Source organism: Trachemys scripta, chromosome 2 (assembly GCF_013100865.1).
Source record: "Trachemys scripta elegans isolate TJP31775 chromosome 2, CAS_Tse_1.0, whole genome shotgun sequence".
Lineage (NCBI taxonomy): Eukaryota > Metazoa > Chordata > Testudines > Emydidae > Trachemys > Trachemys scripta.
Genome location: NC_048299.1, coordinates 150,747,926 through 150,764,417, shown reverse-complemented (window position 1 = coordinate 150,764,417; position 16,492 = coordinate 150,747,926). Strand labels below are relative to the sequence as shown.

The 16,492-nt window shown below is 54.3% G+C and overlaps 1 protein-coding gene across 7 annotated transcripts in view; it reads left to right on the top strand.

The window, feature by feature from the left end:
* The window catches only part of RHOBTB2 (Rho related BTB domain containing 2), a 32,250-nt gene extending 16,784 nt beyond the window's left edge, over nt 1-15,466 (top strand). For 5 of the 7 annotated variants that reach the window (XM_034761852.1, XM_034761851.1, XM_034761850.1 and 2 more), the window contains 9 exons: nt 5,137-5,338; nt 5,639-5,742; nt 7,021-7,206; nt 7,699-8,726; nt 10,140-10,258; nt 11,483-11,633; nt 13,165-13,253; nt 13,857-13,962; nt 14,200-15,466. In XM_034761852.1, the coding sequence (XP_034617743.1) occupies nt 5,137-5,338; nt 5,639-5,742; nt 7,021-7,206; nt 7,699-8,726; nt 10,140-10,258; nt 11,483-11,633; nt 13,165-13,253; nt 13,857-13,962; nt 14,200-14,444 (2,230 nt within the window). In that variant the 3' untranslated portion in view covers nt 14,445-15,466. Of the gene's footprint in view, nt 1-346; nt 739-1,973; nt 4,350-5,136; nt 5,339-5,638; nt 5,743-7,020; nt 7,207-7,698; nt 8,727-10,139; nt 10,259-11,482; nt 11,634-13,164; nt 13,254-13,856; nt 13,963-14,199 lie in introns of those variants that run through there. The other 2 variants (XM_034761855.1, XM_034761853.1) reach the window with 2 other exon arrangements.
* Nucleotides 15,467-16,492: the final 1,026 nt, after the last annotated feature.

Here is a 16,492-nt window from a genome sequence, read left to right as displayed (position 1 = left end):
GGAGGGAAGGGAAGAGGTGCAGGGAGAGGGGGTGCAGGGGATGGAGGGAAGGGAAGAGGTGCAGGGGACAGAGGGAGGGGAAGAGGTGCAGGGGGAGGGGTGCAGGGGACGGAGGGAAGGGAAGAGGTGCACGGGGAGGGGTGCAGAATAGACAGGGAGAGTGGTAGAAGCAAAGGCAGAGCACCACGAACTCCCCCCAGATTCAGGGCACCTGCGCTGTCTCCTCCCCACTCCGCACCCGTTGGCTGATCTGCCTCTGCCCAGGCCGGCCTGGCACAGGAAGTGCCCCTGCTCCCCTTCTCAGCCAATGGGCAGCCGGGGGGAGAGAGAGGCGGGGCCTGTGGCTGGTTCTTGTTTTTGTGAATGAAAAGAGGGAGGTGGGCGAGCCGTGCCGGGAACTGCAGCGCCCGCGGGCTCAGCGACACCGCAGCCCGGAGCGTTCCTTGGGGCAACCCCAGCTGGGAGCAGGGCCCTGCCGGGCAGGTGGGCGAGAGAGGAGCCCGGCCGCCTTCCCATGCTACTGCGCGCAGGGCCGGGAGGATGCTGCTGAGGAGGAGGCAATGGCTGCAGATGCAGAGCACGGGCCTGCATCCTCTCTGGTGCCGGTACGGACCGGCGGGTGGGAGCAGCTGAGCCGCCGAGTTTAGCCAGGATCGGGGCCGCGCGCTTCTGACCATGGACATGTCTCCCGGGGAGCGCTTCATTCTGTCCGCTGGAAATTCCCCCCTATGTGTTGGTGTAAGTAACCGAGCTCCGTGACATCTGCTCCGCCCGCTCCCTCCCTAGCATCCTAGTAACTCCGGCCCGGGCTTAGCAGGGAAAGTGGCCCGGCCCCAAACCCTTGAATGGAGTTGCTGGGGGTTGTGTTTTGCGCTGCTGCTGCTGAAGGTGCAGCTCCGGGGAGGCTGCATCGGCAAATGCCGAGTTTCTTGCGATGCCCCTGGTTGGATTGCACTGACGCGGGTGTCCTTCGTGCCGATTAGATTTCATTGCATAAGTCTCGGCAGTAGAGTTAGGCTTAGGCTTGCCTTTTAGTTCCGATTCCTAATATCGTTGCAATGTAGATGCGTTTTGTGACTGTTTGGGGTTGTGTGTGTTTGTGCAGAATCTTTGCAACCTACTTGCATTTTATTATTGCTTTTTTTTTTTTTTACTATGGTTACAGTTTATTTGTGCTTGATTTGCAAGAGCCTTTCCAATATATTTGTGTTTTGTCTCCGCTTTGTTTGCACTGTGCCCTGTGTTTAGATTTTCATTTCCTTCTGCATTGCAATTATTATGCCTACTGTTACAAATAATATTGTGCACGGCCTTAGCCTGCAAGATTCTTGGCAACTAGTTTCTCTTCTGATCATCTTTTGGTGGAGATGCTCAGATTTCACCTGCCCGCCTTTTCCAGTGGCTTAGAAGGTTCCCAGTAGTAGGTGCTGCATTCACGAGACCATTCTATTTTTGTTGCATTCTTTCTGTTTAACACAGAGAGAGAGCGAGCGAGAGAGAGAGAGCGTGTGTGTGTGTGTGTGTGTGTGTGTGTCCCTCTTTATGTTACAAGATGCGGGATGGAGGATTTTTAGCCTGAGAGTTGCTAGGAAACACACTGGGCTCCCTGGGGTGATTCTTTAGTTTCCTTGGTAACCAGAGACTGGGGCTGGTGAAAATGAACAAATCTCTGTTCTCCTTGGGAGGTAAAGGGGGTGGATTCGGTGCATTGGGAGGGGGATCCAGAGAAGGGATAAGGGGAGGGGGGGTGAACGTTTGGATCAGGGAGACATACTTATGGGGTGCATTGCGGGCAAGGGAATAAGGGGTTGCACTGGAGACGGGGCAGAGAGGAATGGCTGAGAGAGGGTTTATGGGGTGATTTAGGGTTTAAGGGTGGATCAGGAGAGGGAACGAAGCAGATGCTGGGGGAGAGACGAGAAGGATTGAGATGGGGTTATGACTGGGGGGGGGGCATATGGAGTGGGAGTCTGTACCACAATCTCAGGGCTTGATCCATCTCATTCCATTTACCTCAATGGGAGTTGGATCAGTTCCTGGTGTGGACACGGAAGAGGGGCATGAGGAGCTGGGACATTGGATTGTAGGAGGTAGATGTAACAGTGATAATGAAATGTGTCTCTGGCAGGGTGAAGTGTCACGTGGGTACTGATTTGCCACACACACACACAGAGCAGCTGGTGTGTGTGGCAAGAGTTTCACATCTCCTTCATTTTGTGCCATCCTTTGCCTCTCCCATCGCCTGCATTTCTTTGCACGGATGCTGAAGCCTGCTCTTGTTGGCATTTTTTTAACTTCCTACGTTTCTACCATGGGGGCCTGAGTTAAAAATTAACCTGTGCTTAGACAAATGGGCTCCGAACTTACTGCACAGGGGCTAGTGCCAAGACATATGCCACTGAACCAAAGCCCTCCAGGCGATCTCGAGGTGCACAGCGGTCCACCTTCCAAGTGGACCTCATGTCACCCAAAATTCTGGCTCTGCTCTGCAATTTGCTTCTTGTTTTAACTGATGGGCACTTTGGGGGCACTGGGAAGTTGTAGTTATACATTTTAGAGGCCTTCCGAAGAGCTTACTACTCCCACTTCTCTCTCCTTCTAGGGCTGAACCATGTAGGGTGCTAGGGGGAGCCTGTGGCTTGGGCAGAGAAGGGAGAGTGCTCGGGCAGGATTCCTTATGGCTGCTTTAAAAAAAAATTCATTTGTCTAATGTCTATGCGTTGTGCCCATCGCCACAGTATCTGAGCATCTACCTAAAGCTCCTTTTCTTTCCTGGCATTGCAATTAGCAGAGATCTGCAGGATCTGAGCACCTCAGTTAAAATAATTTTTGCCCTGGGACATGCTGGTTTCCCCATCAGCTGGCCTGAACCCACAAAACTTGGGGCCTGATCCTGCTAGATGCTGAGCCCCTGCAAGTGAAGGGTGCTCAACCTCTGCCAGAATGGGACTCCTGGGGAGTTGGGCAGGGATGGTGTCATTAGAAAGTCCCTTTTGTACTTTTAGCTTAGGCTACTGAGAGCTGCATTCACATCCTCTTCCGCAGCTCTCCGTTGCTATCGTTACCTTGGTATTAGCTCTGCGTGCCTGTGGGCTGGTTTATGTACACAGCACCTCAGAAGGCCTGTGCCTAGAGGTAATGCTGCTCGAGAGAGAGTTCAAAGCTGGGCAACTTGGGTTTGTTGTTACAAAGAGAAGCTCTTTCCCCCTCTTTCCTCCCCACAGAAGCCTTGTAAATCCCTGGTTTAAGCTGCCATGAGTTAATTCTGTTTGCTCTAGACTCCTGCTCACTACATTTCCATTTCAGCGCTGGCAAAGCATGACCGAGTGTGCCTAGAGCTGCTGAGAGCTGGCTTGAAGCATTGGCCTCTCAGTGCCCAGCTACAACTCCAGCAGTGCAAACATTCTCCCAGCCGTGCCCCAGAAGCACCAGCTGGAATGCTAGCAGCGTGAGCTGGGCATGCTGCGCAGGACCCCAGCTTCCCCACAGCCGTGCCCTGCCAGTCACTGCTGAGCCTTCAGGAACACAAAGGTGTTCCTTTTAAAAAGCCAGCACCACTCTATGTAGGAAGAGGAAAAATCCCCTCAGGCAGTCTTGAACTTTGCTCTGGCCGTCTTGTCCGGTTTGAGCCAAATGGGAACACGGGGGCTGAGGTGTCCCTGGTACCAGTTATTCCAGTTGCGGTGCAGGCAAGAGGAGGAGCAGCCAGCCCTGTTTGTTTGTGTGTGTGTGTGTTGGAGGGAGACATCTGGCGGGGTGGGAGGAGAGAGAGGATGTGTTCGCTCAGGTGGATCTGGAAGCTTCGTTAGCTAATGCTGGGAAGGGAGGAATGGGGAAAAAAAATCTCTCTCACATGAACAAGCATGAGCCTGGGCTGGGGAGACGGGGGAGGGAGGAGAGTCCAAGCAAACAGACAGGACACGTGTCTTATCAGAGGCAGAGCAGTGCATGCTTCCAGGAACCCATTAAATTTTACAGGGAATCTGCCTGGAGTGCATGTTGAGAAGGGGTGGGGAGCTGCCTTGGCTCCGTTCCCCTTCCAAGGGCTGTTGTTTATTGTTCTCTGCTCAGAGCTGCTTTGGGTGGCATGGTCCTCACTTGGCTCTCATTGGGAGAGCGGGGGAAGCAGCCGGCCAAGGTCTCTGCAGCTCAGGGTGGCTGGGGCCGTCAGGGATGTGAGGAAGGGGGGAGAAGCTCATGAGGAGCCTGGACGAGGTTCCCTGCTAGGAGAAATGACTCTGGGTGTGTGAGAGACGGAGCGACTCTGACGGCCTGGCAGCTGCCCCCTCCATGGGAAGGTTCTCTGGGAGGGACACAGACTATGCAGGATTCCCTTTAAATCGGCCCGTGTGAGTATGGCAGGAGCGGAGGTGAAGCAGCCTGGAGGATGCCCATTCCCGGGTGCATTCCCAGGCACTGTTTCTTGCCCAAGCGAGCAGTGCCGTTTCCCAGATCCCCCCTTCCCCGGCTCTGAGCACCTGCAGAGTGAGTTGCAAATCCCCTCTGCCCCATCCCCCCCGCTCGGTGGTTTCCGCAGGTGCAAGGTTCCCTAGGTTGGGTGCTCCCAGGAGATCCCAGCCCCGGGCCTCGCCCTGGGTGGTGGCCACGTTCTAGGTCCCAGTTGACCGTGCTTGTTTATTGACTATCTTCCCTGGGGTTTGCCATGGCCCCAGGCGGACTCTGCTTGGGAAATCTTTTCCCACCGGGATGAGTAGGGTGGCTGCTTCCTGCCTACGGAGTTTGTATGGGTGAGGTGGGGGTGGCTGGCCTCTCTGGGGGAAGAGAGGACTCCCTCCCACTTGGCCAGCTGGCGGCTCTCTGTGGAGAGTGGGGGTCCACCCTACTGTGGCTCATTGGCTCTCTGGAGAGGGAGCCCATCTTGAGGAGAACCAGGAGCCCCCTGTGTGTGCCCGGTGGCTATGTGGGAAGGGGCCCATGTTGATCAGGAGCCCCCCACATGGGCCCTCTTGCTCTCTGGGATAGCAGGACCTCCCTCCTGCGGATTAGTCCAAGGGCTTTCTTGGGAGCAAAGGAGGCATAGGCTGGCTTGTTGCGGCACCCAAAGCTGCCTTGCAAACAGGTCTGGAGAATTGACTCAGCATCTCTGCTGGCCCCTCTCCCTTGCTTTCTCCCCAGGTCCCAATTAATGGATTCTGACATGGATTATGAGAGGCCAAACGTAGAAACTATCAAGTGCGTCGTGGTTGGGGACAACGCGGTGGGCAAGACCCGGCTCATTTGCGCCCGCGCCTGCAATGCCACGCTGACCCAGTACCAGCTTCTCGCCACCCACGTGCCCACAGTCTGGGCCATTGACCAGTATCGTGTTTGCCAGGAGGTGAGTGACATCTGCCTCGCGGGCGGGACTGGTGCTGATGGGGCTGGGGGGACCGTAGCTGTCACAGGACACCCCTCTCTTGGAACATGGTGCAGACGGGCTGTCCAACAGGGCAGGGCACTATCATGATTGCAGTCCACCCTCCCAAGCCAAGTAGAGGCTCAGCCCAGGGCATTCTTCCCCTGTCTGGGGTCAGCAGTGTCATTAACTCCCCTTTAATGTCCTACCTCCAGGGGAGAGGGGAGCTAGCTAATTCTACACCCTGCCCCGGAAGGCAGCTGACCTTTTCTGTTCCCTCAGGTGCTGGAGCGCTCCCGGGATGTGGTGGATGATGTCAGTGTGTCCTTGCGACTCTGGGATACTTTTGGGGACCATCACAAAGATAGACGCTTCGCTTACGGAAGGTAAGGTGGCAAACTGGTCTTTCCTGTGGGCCTAGGAACTAGAAGGAGAAAATGCATGAAAGGGCAGGTGGGGAAGGAGGGCTGGCTTCCATGCCAGGAATGTGCATTGCGCCCCTGGGGAAGGGGAGGCTAGTTCCTGTGCGGGGGAGGGGGGGTGCATTGCACCACGAACGGGGGTGGAGGGCTGGCTTCCATACAGGGAGCGTGCATTGCACTCGCGGGGTGGCGGGAGAGACTGGCTCCCCTTTTAGCCGTAGATAAGTTTAGGGTGCAAATGTACAAGTCAGTAATAGTTCACATTTTATTGAGTTTGAGGTTGGTGAAACACACCCACAAAGTTTATTTAATACAGACCTCTATCGCTGAAATCATAGAAAAATGAAATAAAGCAAGATAAATATAACAACCCCCACCTCCGGATCATGCATACTTATAGCCTTAAGCTGGCACAAAATAAAGCAGTCTCCAAATGTTGACATACATGCAACCTCTGGAGACTGGTACCAGCAAGAATAAAAGAAAAAGTAAGGAGAGGTCACCACAAGACAACTCGTTCATACTCAGGCTTCCGCCATGGTCATCCCTGATGTCCCAAGTGGGGCTTGGTCTGATCATCTTTTATACACATTTTCCTGTTTCATTCCACATGTGTCCGGGACCATATTTGATCAGGTTTCAGCCCCTGCCCATGAGTGATATTCCGGCTAGCCATAATTCAACTTCCCGCAGTTAATACCTCGGTTACGTCAATTAATGTCCCAGTGTTTCCATGGTTACATATACCCCCAAACATCCCTAGAAATCCATTCCTTCAACCTTCTGTGGTGTACTTTTCAGCACAAGCTACATATTGCAAGATGTTGCTAAATCTTCTAACCTTACATTAAGCAGTCTTGCTATCTCCTGGCTAGACTATCAAAACTACTAACAAGCCCACAATGCCTCAGCTTATGGCCAAGCCTGCCTTAGTGGTTATCCAGATTCTGATGTTTCTCTACTTGCATGTTTTGCATTACAGCTCTAATAGCTGCTGTTTCACTATTTTAAAGCACAGGATATATAATTTAATCTTGCACCCTAAGCTCAGGTCTGGGTTTACAGGTCAACACCATGCAGGGAACCAGAGTTTCCTCCTAGTGCTGATCCCTTATGCAGGGAGTCTGCCTTGCACTGATGCACCTGTGCAGGGAGGTGTATATGCCTGACTTCTGATGGGATGAGTGCATGGTCCCTGGGGGACAGAATCGTAACGGAACCCTGCCTCTTCTCCACTCTCAGGTCTGATGTCGTGGTTTTATGCTTCTCCATTGCTAACCCGAACTCCCTGCACCATGTTAAGACCATGTGGTACCCAGAGATCAAGCACTTCTGCCCCCGAGCACCTGTCATCCTGGTGGGCTGCCAGCTTGACCTTCGCTATGCTGACCTGGAAGCAGTCAATCGAGCCAGACGACCCTTGGCCAGGTAGAGATTGGGATAAAGCTGCGTACAGGATGCGAGGGATGTCAGGGCAAGCCCAAGGGGACATGTATTGGTTACCAGGGAGCAGACGACTGGTTGCAGAGAGACGAGGCAGCAACATCCTCCAGATGGACCCAGGCTGTGAAATCTGCAATACAGAGCAATTCTCTTTGGGGCACGTCTGTGTAAGAGGAACAGAGAGGGAGATGGGAGGCAGAGAGGAAGAATGGGAGAAAGGAGGGAAGGAATAGAGGATAGCGAGGAGGGGAGAAAAATAAGATGAAGACAGAGCCAAGGTGGCATTGGTTGACCCATGAGTATGATGTTCCTGGCCCCAGCAGCCTGCTATGCCTGGGGGAATTCTGTGTTTGCCACTGCACAGGGCCTTATGCTCCCCCATGCTATACCTCTGCACAGTCCCCTTGCTATGTGTTTCCAAGGTCACTAGTTCTCCGAGCAGCTCTTACTGTTGTTCCCCACTCTTCTCTGTTCCAGGCCAATCAAACCCAATGAGATTCTGCCACCAGAGAAGGGGAGGGAGGTGGCCAAGGAGCTGGGCATCCCCTATTATGAGACCAGCGTGGTAGCCCAATTCGGCATCAAGGATGTCTTTGACAACGCCATTCGGGCCGCCCTTATCTCCCGCCGGCACCTGCAGTTCTGGAAGTCCCACCTCCGCAACGTCCAGAGGCCGCTGCTCCAGGCCCCTTTCCTGCCTCCCAAGCCACCCCCACCCATCATCATGGTCCCAGACCCCCCTTCAAACAATGAGGAGCACCCAGCCCACCTGCTGGAGGACCCACTGTGTGCAGATGTCATCCTAGTGCTGCAAGAGAAGATCAAAATCTATGCCCACAAGATCTACCTCTCCACCTCCTCCTCCAAGTTCTACGACCTGTTCCTGATGGACCTGAGTGAGGAGGACCAGCAGGGGGTGGCTGGGGGCAGTTCCGGGGCCGCCGTCTCCACCGCCGCCGCCGAGCGGACGCTGCACCAGGAGGAGAGGCACCATGGACGCGACTTCCTCCTCCGAGCCGCCAGCTTCGACATCTGCGAAAGCACCGAGGAGTTCAGCTCCAGCCAGCGTCCACCGTGCCTTAGAGCCTCCACCAGCGATGGGATCCTGCGAGGCAACAGCTACGAGAAAGGGCAGCGCGGGCTGAGGCGGGGGAGGATCCTGTCCTCCTGGAGCCGTGCCTTCGTCAGCATCCAGGAGGAGATGGCCGATGACCCCCTGACCTACAAATCCCGGCTCATGGTGGTGGTGAAGATGGACCCTTCCATCCAGTCGGGTCCCTTCCGGGCGGTGCTCAAGTACCTGTACACGGGGGAGCTGGACGAGAATGAGCGGGACCTCATGCACATTGCCCACATCGCTGAGCTGCTGGAGGTCTTCGACCTCAGGATGATGGTGGCCAACATCCTGAACAACGAGGCGTTCATGAACCAGGAGATCACCAAAGCCTTTCACGTCAGGAGGACCAACCGTGTGAAGGAGTGCCTGGCCAAGGGGACTTTCTCTGGTATGTCCCAGGGAGTTCCCTGTTGGCGTGATAGCTGTGGGGGACTAGACTGCTCAGGTGATGGGGGTTCGCTCACCAGTGAGGAGGAGCCTGGGGCTCAGGGGACTGGGTATGGTGCGGGGAGCCTGAGTCCGGTCTGGGTCAGTCGTGATTGAGAGTTGACACCATCTGATGGCTGTTAGCTGGCCTGTGAGCAAGTAGGTGCATCTCAATCCAGTTCCTGGATAGGCGTCTGTATCTCAGCTGCTGCTCATGGGATCCCTTGTTAGCAGTCTCAGAAAAGGGACCCAAAGGACTGAGTGGGCCGTGGAGACCGAACTCTGAGGCTTAGCCATGCTCCCTCCAGAAAAGGGCTGAGGCACGTTAATGGGGCAGCTTCCAGTGCGGCTGCCCAGGATGGTGATGTGCTACTGATAAACAGGCTGTCACTCTTCAAGGCTGTCCAGCCCAGCCTTTTACCACAGCTTCTGGAGAGCTTCCAGTGCAGATTTTATGCAATTGTGATGCCATAGTTTCTTTCTCCCAGAAAGCCCTAGCTTGAGCGTCCGGTTTCCTGCAAAATTTCTGCCCTCCAGCCAATTTTCCAGCTCTGGTTATTTAAACCAGAGCAGCTCGAGCCACTTAGTTTCCACTTGTTCTGGATTATGTAGAATTATCCCCTTTCATGATGGGAAACCCACCATTTATGGGACATTCCTAGGTCCTGAGATCCCTTCCAGGGCTTCTGAAACCACATCCCAGTATGACGTTGCCATGATATTCTGGTGCCGTGTCATCACGCTTTGTCATGACATCATGATAAGATGTTATGACATTTGACGTAAATGTCCCAGCATCACCCTGGCTGAAGTTGTTCCATTCAGATAAACCCCAAGGTCACATAAGTAGCCAATATTTCATCTGAATTAGACCTCGGGTTCTGGGAAGACAGTGTGGTCCTGGGGATAGGGAACCAAGAAAGGTGGCTTCTTCCACTCTCAGGTCTGCCAAGGTTTGGTTTGCGGGCGTTTATCCTTTTGTGCCTTTGTTTCCCCATCTGTAAAATGGGAGTCGTGATACCTGTGTAGAGCACGCTGAGAACTGTGTCTAAAAGGCCTTGTCTAGGTGGTATGTGTTCCGCCTGGCTTTGTTCCAAGCCCTCCCACAGGATGCTCACAAACAGGCAGAAAGGAGAAAGATGCTGGAGATGGGAAAACCTTTTTGAGTGTAGTGTCCAGAGACTTGGCTGCTCCTGGATTGTTCCCCGGAGCGACTGCCTCTTCTGGACCTGCAGGTGCAGCCTCAAAGTTATATCCCTGTTGGGTTTCTTGTAGGGAGGGGCAGGGATGCTGGCTGAGGCTGCCCCACAGACGGGGGGGCGGTTGACAGGCTGCGAGCGCCTTCCTTGATGGACGCCCCTTTGCTTGTTTGCAGATGTCACCTTCATCCTGGACGACGGTGCTATTAGTGCCCACAAACCCTTGCTCATCTCCAGCTGCGACTGGATGGCTGCTATGTTCGGGGGTCCGTTTGTGGAGAGCTCCACCCAAGAGGTGAGGAGGGCGGCAGCGAATGCCCGTGGCAGGGTTGGGATTTGCCTTCTCTTCCTCTCCCTCCCTGCAGCCCAGCCCGGTGCTGGCGAGAGTCCTAGAGAAGGGGACGCAGCTTGCATCTTGCTCCATGCAGCACTTGAACAGCCGTTCTGATGAGCAGGCACTTCCGCTGCCTGCATTGCTGTAGTGGTATCCCAGAGGCCCAGAGCTACAGCATTAAGAAGAGAGAGAGAGAAAAAAAGCCTGAGTGCCTTTTGCACTGACTCAGTGCTTTTCCTGTCTCTAGCCAGGGCCCATGGGGCAGAAGGGGAGGGAAGCCAAGATTTCACAGCAAGCAGTGACTGGATAGGGTCAAAGGGAAAAGTTCCCCTGAGCAGGAGGAGTCTGGGCAGGGGGAAAGGGACGTTTGGGAGGGCAAAGGAGAGTTCCTGAGACTGAAATCTCTCCATTACACATGCGTCCCTCTGTGCCACTCTGACAGCATAAAGTAGCCTTGAAGTGAGTGGGAATGGTCCCCCAAGATCCCCCTTGCACAGCTGTAGAACTCATGGAAGGACTCTGCTCCCAGCCCCCAGCAGAGTGGGTGGCCGGAGTGCCATGCACTGTGGCTGTTCTCTGCTCCCCAAGGCCCACAGGGAGCAAATGTGTTCTAGCAGCCTTGGGGTCACTCTGACTTACACAAGGGGCCAGGCAGGGCCCCAGAACAGCTGTAGGATACAGGAAGTGCAAAGGGGGCTGAAAGCCCATCCTCCCTCTTCCTCCCTAAGCACAGGAAGGGAGTAAATGAGAATCAGGCCCAAGCACTTTTCAGGGCCATTGCCCACACTGTGCATGGCCTGATTGAGGACTAGAAGTCTGAAGAGACGAGGAAAAGCTCAGACAAAGGGGGTGGGGATGCAGTCAGACAAAGGGTCGGTCAGAAAACGGTGCTTGTACAGACAGACATGGACGGTTCAGGGGGTGGCGCAGTGGGCACTTGCGCCAGTGCAGCTTACCCTGCTTGGCCACGGACAGCTGAAATCCCCAGTGCGGACAAGGAGGGGTGGGTGCAGCCAGGCCACAGAAAGACCGGGCAGGTGTGATTGAACGAGACAAAATCCTGCTGCAGGGGGGCTGGGGAGGGGCAGTGTGTGCCTCTCCAAGCACTGGGAGCGTGGGGCAGGGCACAGAGCCTGGACCCCTGTGAAAGGTAACCCTGTCTGTGTCTACGTCCCTCCTAAACAGGTGGTGTTCCCTTACACCAGTAAGAGCTGCATGCGGGCTGTTCTCGAGTACCTGTACACCGGCCAGTTCAGCTCCAGCCCGGACCTCGACGACATGAAGCTCATCATCCTGGCCAATCGGCTGTGTCTGCCGCACCTGGTGGCTCTCACAGGTAACTTGGGGTGACGCGAGAAGGGCCTGTGGTCAGGCAGCACCCAGGGCAAGCCAGGCTTTGTCCCCCACAACCACATCCTAAATCAGGAAATAGGAATCAAGGGGAGGGGGGTTCTGTGACCCTAGCTTACAGCTAGAAATGAATCTGAATGATCGGGCGGGGGGGAAGAGGAGGGTGCTGGGGTCACTGCCTCCTGTGGAGAAGACAGCGAAAGCTGGGACGTGACCATTTTATCTGGAGCTCCTTCTTCCAGCAGTGAGTGAAGGGACCCAGAGGCCCTCCTTAATCGGGGACTCCATACACCCATCTCCATCGGAAGGGATGGTGACTTAGGGAGACGGGCTTTGGGGTGCTCCTGACAGCTTTCCAAGGTTCATCCCAATGCAGGTTGAACCCAAAAACCAGAGTCCAGTAGGACAGCCTGACAGCGCTTGTTTATATAAGGGAGTTTGGACCCCGTGAGCATCGGCTGGCTTGGGGAATCACTGCTGTTCAGAGGCATGACAAACTCAGTGCCGAGTCTCCCACTAGCTGCAGCATGTCCGATGCACCCTGCTGAATCTGTCACCCTGACCGGTCTCACACAGATCCAGTGGCTTGGTGCTGGCAGTAAAGCCAGCCAGAGGGCAACGCAGGTCCCATTGCCTGAGTGGTTGTCTGTCGAATGGGCCAGAGGATGACATGGGTCTGGTGGTTTGGGGTGTTGGCTCTAGAGCCGGCTAGAGTGTGACACAGGTGCTGTGGGGAGGTGGTGTTAGAACTCATGGAGTTCAACATGGATCCAGTGGTGTGGTGTGTTGTCTGTAGAGCTGGCCAGAGGATAACAGGTGTCTGATGGCTTGGGGTGTTGGCAGTGGCCAGAAGATGACAGGTCCATTTTCTAACAACTTCTGAGGCTTCAAGATCTGTTTTCATTCCACATTGAAACAACCCCCCCAAACCTTCTGAACATTTTCACCCAATGAAATTGGGTCAAAATGTCTGTTTTCAGATTGAAACGGTCAGGTTTTCAGTTTGGAGCTTGCACTCTCTCTCTGGTCAGAGTCTGCCTTGAGGATTTGTTATAGGGAGACTTAGTGCAAAGCAAGCTGGGGATGTCTGTGTGTGAATCTACAGTGCTCTGGTTTGCCACGCACTAGAAGATCCATAGCGTGCTTTGACCTACTGCTGTTTCAAACAGTACCCAGCTGCAGGCTCCACCCCGCCAGTTAGCTCATGGCAAGCTAGTGCACTGTAGATTTACACCCGTTTGCCATGCACTAAATCTATGTGTCCCCGGGTAGATGAGCCCTGAATCTCAGCAACCTGCAAGTAAAAAAAATGTCACAATAGAGACATCTCCGTGAAACATTTTGTCTTCGACAAAACAGCACATTTAGACTAAAATCCCGTTAGTCATGAATGTTCCGACCAGCTGGAGTTATTTGTCCGCACTAGGTGCATAGCCAGGATAAGCCCTCTGATGATAGCGTTTGTGTCACAGAGCAGTGGTGGGAGACGCCCCCTAATCCCCCTGTGTGTGTTACAGAGCAGTACATGGTGGCAGGCCTGATGGAAGCATCGCAGATGTTGGTGGATATCGATGGGGACGTCCTCGTGTTCCTGGAATTGGCGCAGGTAGGAGTTGCTCATTTCTGGGTAGTTCCAAGGCTGCCCTGTGGCTTTTCATGGCCCGCTGGTTATGGCTCTTGCTGCATTCACAGGGGGATGAGAACTCAAGGAAGGAAAGGCAAGGACGATGGAGTGGTGCTAGACAGAGCTTTTGCAAGCAGTAACTTCATGCCCCGCTATGAGCCCATCAAGTCTTGCACGCTACCACAGGGCTAGGTTGGGTCGCCGGCTGGATGGGAGACCTATAGGGACACTGGACTGTGCACGAAGTGGTGCTGGTGGAACTCTTCCATCAGTACGGAATCCAATGGCTCCCACTGCCGCCTTTCAAACAGGATGTGAAAGCAACATCCTGACCTCTTGTGGTCATAGAAAACCCTAATGCAGGGTGTCCAAATTCCAGCGTGGGTAACTGCCTGTCACATTTCCAGTGGGATACCATATCCTCCTCCACTTCTCTAAAGGGCTCTGCGGTTAGCCGTGCATTGATAAATGACACTGACTTCTGCCCCAGAGGTGGCTGCACTGCAGTGGCAGTAGTTTGTAAGGCAGGTGATATCCCCTTGCAGGTATTGCGCTGGTGCTCATAATGGTCTCTCTCTCTTCCAGTTCCACTGCGCATACCAGCTTGCAGACTGGTGCCTTCATCACATCTGCACTAACTACAACAACGTCTGTCGGAAGTTTCCCCGGGATATGAAGGCCATGTCAGCAGGTCAGTGCTAGCTACTGCCCTCCACATCACTCACCAGCAGAGTGGAGTACAGCAGGGAGGGACAGTGGGGTCAGCCCTAAGAGGCCCAGGTTGGGGTAGCCCAGAGAGGCCTGTATCCTGGGAAGGGGTAGTGAGCTCAGTGCTGTGTGCACTTGCCACTGCAGGGCTTGGTGGGATGCCACCTCCTCTGGTTGTGTTGTTAACATGTCCCTGTGCTGTCTCCCCCTCCCCCTTCAGAGAACCAGGAGTACTTTGAGAAGCACCGCTGGCCACCGGTCTGGTACCTGAAGGAAGAGGATCACTACCAGCGGGCCAAGAAGGAGCGCGAGAAGGAAGACTACCTCCACCAGAAACGGCAGCCCAAGAGAAGGTGGCTTTTCTGGAATACCTCCTCCTCCCCTTCTGCCTCCCCTTCCTCATCAGCAGCCACAGCCTCCTCCTCCTCCTCTTCGTCGTCGTCCTCCTCCTCGGCTGTGGTTTGACAGCCCCCTTGCCCTCGCTCCAGTGTCCCTGTGAGAAAGCGGCAGCCGACTGACCCGTACCAGCATCTGGTCCACCAGGCTTGGAGTAGACACCACCCGTTAAGTCCTTCAGTGGAGAATGTGGGAAGAGAGTCCTTGGTAGAGTGGGCACATACCATACAGGGGGGCTCAGAACCTTGAGTCCCTGGATCCCCTTAGGAGTTGTCCAGGGTCATGATCTCTGCTGTAGTTGCTCTGGCTGGAGACAAGGACAGGGTGGTTGTTAGAGCAGGCCCCCACAGAGGGGTTGCTGGCACGCCAAAGGCTTTGCAGAGACTCATCAGCAGGAGAACCTCACAGTTACCGGAGCGTGAGCTTTCTTTTGTTTTAAAAACAATATTCTACAAGGAGAAAAATGAAATTCCTTCGGGTTCTACTTTTGTTTAACTGGAGGTTGTGTCTTGTTTTGTCCGATGGCGACTCTCTCCTCCTCACCCCTGGGACATTTCAAACCGCAGCAGGAACATGCCCTGAGATTTCCACTGGGGCTCGTTTGACAGGGAGCAGCCTGTCTCTCTTTGCACTTACCTGCCTGGCTCTGGCCTCTGGAACATTTGCTTAGGCAGGATGCATCTCCCAGGACCAGCCTAAGCCTGTACAACCTTCCAGGAAAGCCCCATGGACACCTAAGCAGATTCAGCCTAGGAATCAGTCTCCCTTTGCTGCAGGTGGAGAGTATATTCACAAAGCAGCCAGCTCCTCTACTGACTGAGAACCCCACCCCAGTCCTCTGCCTTCCTTCCTGCCTAGTGAGCTCTCACGGGAGGATCTTGCATTTAACAATCCCAGCTGGGGTCTGCTGTGATTCTGTACCGAGGCTGTGGGTTTAGCCAGGGCCAGGTGGAGAGCTGGGGAGGATGAGCTGAGAAGTGGCCTAGCCGGAGGACTGTTTTCGGACAGGCTGCTTCTGCAGCCATGTGGGACTCCAGCCTCCGACTTCTTTTTTAAAGACCCCTCACACACACACACAGCCCCAACTCCCATTGGTTTTGAAGGCTCCGTTGTAATAAATGGTATTTTAAAGACCAGCATGGTCCCTGTGTGTTTGGAAGGAAGCAGGTGCTGCTTGGGAAGGCAGGGCCTGCCTGCCACTGTGAATCTGTCCTGACTGATTGCTCCCATGCCCCCACTGAGCCAAACACCCCCCCCCCCAAGCCACGGGCTGGTTGGAGGATGTTTAAGGCAGGGTACGTGAGCTCCACCACTCACATGAAATGGTTTAACAGCAGAGCCGTCAATCAACCTCACACAGGCAAAGTTCCCATTGAAGTCAGCAGGAGTTTTGCTCGAGGGCTGTGTAATACTATTTAGCAGGTTCCATCTATGAAGGCCAGAGCAGTGATTTGCCCTCAGCCATATGCTGAATCCAAATCAGGCATAAAACTCTGTATTAAGGAGCCAGCCTCTAGTCTGGTGCCCTCTCCAACTGAGTGTGGTGCCTCATGGCCTGGAGTCGGGAACAAGGCAAAGGGAGAGAATGTGTGCGCTTTGGCAGGGTCATCTCTCTCTGAAAGGGGGAGTTAGCAACCTGTTATGGCCCTTCCTAGCAGGTGTTAAAGGAAGAGCTGTCCTACACAGCAGCTTTGGAGGATGTTAGTTTCATATACAGGTGTCTTGAGGTTTTTTTTAATAAAAACATTTAGGTGGGGTTACTCTGCTCCCCACCAGAGGGCAGGGACAGTTGCAGAACAGTGTGCATTTTACACTCAATGCCCCACCTGGAGCAGAGGGCCAGTTCCACTGCTATGAGTTATGTCCACCTCCACAAGGCTGGGCTACACCCGAGCAATAACTGACAAGGGAGGTGATAGGTAATGAGGAATTTGGGTCTGATCCAGCAGCCATGCATTCAGGGGGAGCCTTTCCATTGGTTTCCCTGCTTGTTGGATCAGGTCATTAGCTTTAATGTTGCTGGTGACTGCTAGAATGGAGTCAGGGAGCTCTGAGGGCAACAATCCTGTTTATGTGCTTTGGCAGCATGATTTAACCACTGAGACCTAGGAGGTGGG